This window comes from Buceros rhinoceros, unplaced genomic scaffold, assembly GCF_000710305.1.
Source record: "Buceros rhinoceros silvestris isolate BGI_N320 unplaced genomic scaffold, ASM71030v1 scaffold45994, whole genome shotgun sequence".
Taxonomy (NCBI): domain Eukaryota; kingdom Metazoa; phylum Chordata; class Aves; order Bucerotiformes; family Bucerotidae; genus Buceros; species Buceros rhinoceros.
In genome coordinates, this window is record NW_010409719.1 from 1 (window position 1) to 6533 (window position 6533).

At 45.4% G+C, this 6533-nt stretch overlaps 1 protein-coding gene across 1 annotated transcript; it reads left to right on the forward strand.

The window, feature by feature from the left end:
* Positions 1–357: 357 nt before the first annotated feature.
* On the forward strand, positions 358–3085 carry DFFA (DNA fragmentation factor, 45kDa, alpha polypeptide; the record flags this gene model as incomplete). The annotated part of the gene is made up of 5 exons (XM_010135309.1): positions 358–519; positions 634–764; positions 1438–1627; positions 2021–2175; positions 2878–3085. Coding segments are annotated over 5 exons (842 nt in total), but the record flags the coding sequence as incomplete, so codon positions are not given.
* Between the last annotated feature and the right edge of the window lie 3448 nt (positions 3086–6533).

Below are 6533 nucleotides of genomic sequence, written 5' to 3' on the forward strand. Positions count from 1 at the left end.
GCGGTTTCTAGGAGGCGGCGGGGCTGTGCAGTGGAACAGACCCAAGGAGAACAGGTCGCCGGGTGACGCTTCTTCACGGGGGAAGCGAAGGGAGGTGGGAGTAAGCATCTGGAAGTGATTTCACTGAAATGCACCTTCTTCTGTGTGTATGTCAAGCTTTGCATCAAGAATACTGATTTTTGGAGAGGAAACGCATGAGCATGGGCTAAAAAAGAGCTGATGTGCAGAGCTGTGTGAAGACAGGTCCTGGCCTCTAGCCTAAATTACTGAGTTGCTTGTCGCATGTTTTTGGGTGTCATAAAAGGGCGATGCAAATGTCACACTTATTATTCCATTAAGTATTTTTCTGTTCTGCAGCTAGTGACATTCTGGCTATCGACAAGGCCAGGGAGCCCATCACCTTAGTACTGGCTGAAGATGGCACCATCGTGGATGATGAAGATTACTTTTTGTGTCTGCCATCAAATACCATGTTTGTGGCACTGGCCAAGAATGAGAAATGGTCCGGAAAAAGCTTAGGTACTCTGTGGATGAGGGAGCATGGAAGGGGAGGGTGTTTGGCACACACCTAGTGAAACGAGGCTGTCTCGGAGAGCTCAGGAATGACCCACGAAACTGATGCCTCTTGTACAGACAGTGGAACAGCCTGGCTCTCGGAGTCTGCAGATGAAGTGGACAGTGGTGTGGAGAGGTGGAAGCAGCTGGCCAGGCAACTGAAAGATGACCTGTCTAATATCATCTTGATGTCTGAAGAAGACCTCCAGGTACAGTGGGGAAACCTCTAATTCCTGTTCTTGTCTCTGCCCACCCTCCATTTATCTCAGGAGGTGGCAGAGAACAGAGTAAGTAAACAAGATCTCAAGCTTAATTCAGCCTCTGTTGTTTAGCTGTGGTGCTAAAGTCAGATTTCTCCTTGAGGGGAAACACAAGTGCCTGGGGAGGATGCTCTTCATCACTCGTTGTCCCTCACAGCATGTCTTTCCAGTTCTGGCAGTGGGAGGGCAAAAAGGGAAGATTTGGCTAAATGGCATCTGAGGTGGGCTTCTTCCTTAAAACCAGGCAGCTGTGTAAAGTGTCAGAAGGGCAGGCTGAGCAGCACGTCAAACCTGTGCTCCAGAGGGTCTGACAAACTGCTGACCATTTTCAGAGCTCATTTATTCAAGTATCTGACTGTAAACACCTTGTCTGTGGTGAGGAGTGGTGATATCTGCCTCTGCAACCTGCAGCTTCCCAAGTGAAGCCTTTGGCTTCTGGTAAAGAACGCTGGCTAGGGGAGTGCCACTAGAGCCTCTCATAACTTGCTGTGACAAGAAACCTTCTGAACCACGCTGGGTCTCACGAAGGTGGAGGCTCTGTGATGCAGGAAGCCTGCTGTTCGTACCGGAATCCGAGTTCCTCAGGCAGTCCACCTAACAGGAGCACTCTCATTGATTTAAGGTGCTTATCGATGTACCGTGTTCAGATCTGGCAGAAGAGCTTGCCCAAAGTCAAACCAAAATCCAAGTGCTGCAGGACACCCTGCAGCAGGTGCTGGACAGACGAGAAGAAGAACGCCAGTCAAGACAGCTCCTGCAACTCTACCTAGAGGCCTTGAAAAATGAAGACAGGATCTTAAGCAAAGCAGCAGGTAGGGAGCATTAGGATGCTAGAGAATGAGCTTTTCGGAGATGCCTGAAATAGTTGAGCGGAATAAATAAGGCAGAGTGAAGGACTGGAGTGGGTTCCTTGCTTAGCAGCTATTAACATGGTGGATGTCGTAGCTGGTATAGTGTCAGAATTCTCAGACTGCCTGAGACCAGGAGTCCTCTCTACTGCGTCACATTTCTCACAACACCTGAAAGTAGAATACTGGAAGAAAAGCTTAAATCATCCTTAACGTGATGGCTTAAGTTAGGGCGTGCAGATAGAACGCCTGTTTTATGAATCAAGACCATCAGAGCAGTCCAGGCCACTTTCCCTGTCCCGTGTTTGTCTAATAATTCTGTATATATAAGTCTTGTATAATTCTGCTACTTTTCAGAACCTGAGACTGTACCAAGGAAGGAGATGGATGAGGTTGACACAGGTACCAGCAGTACAGGCACTTCAGCCAAAACGGCGCTCAGTGACCAGATCCTCGCTGCTCTGAAAGAGAAACCTGCTCCAGAGCTCTGCTTGGACAGTCAGGATCTAGAGGTGGGTGAGAATGACGTAACCATATTCTGGCAAATCTCTCCCTCTGGAGAACGGTTGGAGGGGGAGCTGCCCTTGCTTCGGGAAGCTCTGATGTCAACGTGTCTCGGTGTCACAGCAGTGAGATTTAATCTGTTTCTTCTCCTCAGTACCACTACCCCCTGCTTGGAGCTCCTCTGCAATAGCCAGCTGATACTATTCCAAGGACTCTAGTCTGGCCTCTGAAAAGCCACAGAATAATTTTGGTTGTGATCTCTGCCAAATCATAGTGAGACAGTGCTTCAGCTGTCTTACCAGCAAGGCTTTTTTTGTATGCAGATGTTATATATCTTTTATAAATCCCAAAGTAAAATAAAAACCACCTTATTTTGGCAAACTGTAAATAAATAACTTGGAAAGGAAAGTCTGGGTGAACTTTACCCCTTAGCAAGTGTGTTCTTTCTAATGTTAGGAGCTTGCTCCTTTTGCTTTTCCCTGCTGTAGGACCTAAGTAACTGCTTTCTGTTCCTTTGAACATCTGAACATAGCTTCAAGAATACTGAAAACCCACTAGCCCACAGGATAGATGATGAAAGCTGGGAACATCTTCGATTCCAAATCGCCAGCATTACATAGGTGTCCTTACTGCTGTTCTTAACCTGGGCAGAGGGGTTAGTGGTGGAGGAGATCACTAGAAAAGTCTGTTTGAAATCTGTCTTGCTACAGCTGGTCTTGAAAGATGACACACAAGCCCTGGCCTCAGCTCTGAGATGGGACAAGCAGAAAGCTGAAGCTCTGCAGCAAGCCTGTGATCAGGAGCTCTCCAAGCGTCTACAACAAGTGCAGACTTTGCACTCCCTAAGGAGCACGTCAAAGGGCAAGAAAGCACTACCCTGGGGAGACTGGCCTAGTTCAAAACGCAAAAAATAAGTCTTGCTTGCTGGTTTGGTTTTTTTTGGGGGGGGGGGTTGTTGTTGTTTTTTGGGTTTTTTTTTGTATTAGAATCAATACAAGCAAGATACATCCTGGGAGCCATAGTTTGCTGGTCATGCTGTGGTCTGGCCATAGACAGCTAAAATCCGGACACTGTCCTGAGGCTTAAACTCTTGTGATGATTCAAATCATGTGTAACCAAAGGGATTTTGACTTTTTGCATAATACTCAAACAATGGCATTGCTAAACACAGCATGTAAGGGTTCAGCTTTGAATACCTGGTTGGGAGCCAGAAGCTTCCATCCAACAATGATGGCTGCAGCTTCCGAAGCCCCAAGCAGTTTGCTTACGTTGTCCTCCTCCATGAAAAGGATGGAAGGCCTCTGGAAAACGCTTTGAGGCACAGTTAATGAACAGGGTAGAGGGGTTAGCCAGCTGCTGTCTGGCTTCAAGCTCCAGCCCGGGATCAAGGAACTTGAATTCTCATGCTAATTTCATCAGTTAAAGTAAATTCGAAGTCCTTTAACTTCTGTGCTTTTTCTCTGAGGAACTCCTACCTCTTGGGTGCGGTGTAAGCACTAACTTGTCAAACCCAGCAAAGGTGGAAATACTTGCTTTGTAAGGCTGCGGAGCAGAAAACTGGTATCGGTCGCGCCTGTTTTACTCTCCTAATCATTAGTGTAGTATTGTGATACTTTTGTATTAACTGGCTTTCTTTAATACCATTAAAACCTTTTTACCATGCTGTTGGACTAGTTGTGGTATTTCCATAGGCTGCTGTGATTACAGCACACTTGAAATCAGACTGTCAGTGTAAGCAGTTCAGTGCCTACGAGCAGGGACGCAAAAGACAACTCATGCCAACCTCAGAGGAAGCTCCCCATAGGGGCAGCGACTGGGCCCAGGGTGGGGGAAGCCTGCAGCTTTCCGGTCAGTCTGTTTTGCTGGGGCAAGCAACTGCTTACAGTACTCACTTCTGGCTTGTTACTTTACAGGCCATGGCAGGTAAAAAGGTTTCCTGCTGCTTTAAACAGCTCCCTGTTACGAGCTTTTTATGTTCCTGTCTTTCTGAAATGGCACGTACGGCTGCGCGCTGTTGCAGTCACAGCTAACTACGCTGGCTACCAGTAGCGACAGCAGGCGCTGAGCAGAGCGGCGGTCAGAGGCTTTGTCCGTGAGCTTGTGGCTCAGCTTGTCATTACCACTCGCTCCACTATCAACCTGCTTCTCAGTCTTGCTCAAAGCTGCGATGCTTTTGCTTTTTCAAGCTCAACTTGGCAATGGAAATTCTACTCAAGCAGGACAGGAGGAAAGAAGGGTTTTACCTGGGGCTTTTCCACATGCACTTAAAATAGCAGTAGCATAGTTACTTCAGTCCTGGGAATATTGAACTCACCTACTCCCAGGCAAACACGGAGTCACAGGGACCACGCTGATCATTCTTGTAGGAAGGCAGTGGTGGTCCTTCCAATCTAGCCTTAAGGAAAGGAAACAAATGGAGGGGTTTCATTGCTGCTTTTTCCTCTTTTCTGTTATCAAGGTTAGAGTTCCTGTAAATTATTAAATGCTGCAGTTCTTGTTACAGAATTCAAATTATCAGCTGGATCCAGCGTAGCATTTACTTTCATCCTAAATGTTCTGTTCTAATAGAACGAAAAAAAAGAATAATTGTAATTTCATAATCTGATGGGAGCTGCCGTTATACTCTACCCTACCGCTGAGCTGACAGTTTAAAAGCAGTATTGACTATGACTTGCAAAAAGAGCACCTATGTAATGCTCAACTCTCCTTAAAGCTCGCAACATCCTTCGAAAAGTTTCCATGAAAAATGAGAAGCAATTAACTACTGGCTGAGAGACTCCAAGGCTGCATATTATCCTGTAATTTTGACTAAAAATCCATTTTTAATGGTCAAGTTTATGTATTACTTCTGGAATCTCTTTCAATAGTGCAATCAAACCAAGATGAAAACTGCTAAAACATCTCGATTGAATGAGAATTTTAAACCTCACAGCACACTTACCTGTAAAAATAACCTTAAATTAGATCTACGTTTTGTAGACATGAATTATGTTTGGTTCAGGTAAGCCTACTGCAGCTGTGTGGACACTTCAATTATGCCAATATCAGCATTTCCTTATTCTTTTTTTTTTCTGTAATATATAAGAAGCTTTAGCTTTTGAACAAGATGACTGACCTGCCCATGGAGGATGGATTTTGCGTAAGTGTTCAAGAGGGAGGGGTACAGAAGGGAAGGTCTAAAACATAGCCAGAAGACGTGTGAAAACCTCGGGTGGCTGCCATTACGTGTTTTTGAGGGTACAAATTTTAGAACAGCAAAGCCTTAAGTTAAAGTCTTTATCATTAATACATTCAAGCAGACAAACCTACCTTCTCGAACAAATTCCTTCTTCAGCAATAATCTGCTGTAAAAGAGTATCCTCAATTAATGGTCTTCAACACTGCATTAATGGTTTCTCCCTTAAAGCACCAAGAAAAACCTTCTGCATCTCCTGTGGGGTTGGGTTGATGACCAGGGTACACGGAGGTAAATGAAGCGTCATGAATCTCAGGAAAGCAAGTAACGTATAGTGGCATTAAAAAAAAAAAATATGAAAAGTAACATAAGCAGTGGTGTGCCAAGAGGACAGAGTCCCTGCTGATGACAGAATTGCTGGCTGATGACCTGCCCTGCCTGCATCAGTCAGGAGAACAGTTCCTCTAAAAGGCTGCTCATCCCTGAAAGGGGAACAGCTGGGATAACGGAAAGGGAGGGTAAGGTGTCACTACATCAGATTTGCTGTAGAGAGCCAGAGAGAGGGCTTCATGCCATTCCTACTTTCTTGTACACTGCAGCACTCAATTTTATTTGATCGATACTGGATAGTTACAGCCGAGAAGAGGCACGTGTGTTTGCCTTATCTAATGCTGCTTAATAGATCCAGAGCAAAAAGGGAGCACGTGAGGAGTCCAGAGCATTACTCTTGTTCCATTGTGTCATGTACATTCTTGCTTGATGAAGTCTGCCCACGCAGAAGCCGAAGCACCCTTATCATTTCACCGGGCTGCGTCTGTCTTAGTACCTCATGCCTTTAAATCTGCTGCTTTTGAACCTGCAGCATTTGGCAAGTGTCTGTGAGCCCAGGAGAGGGCAATGACGATACACTTCTGACTGCCGCTCCGGAACCATGTGCTGCACTACATCAGAAATGTAATGCAGCTGATTGACAGTGAAGATTGTGCACCACAACACAAAACATGTTTTAGTGGTCAAAACAAGTGAGAGACAGGGATCTTCAAACAAAACATACCAAAAATACCTATGCAAAAGTGTCAAAAATGGAAGCAAGGAGGAAGTCAAACAATTACTGGAGAAACTAAGCGGCAGCATAGAGGAAGTTTCACATGATGAGGTATTATGGTCAGTGAGAATGTTCTGCTTTAAACT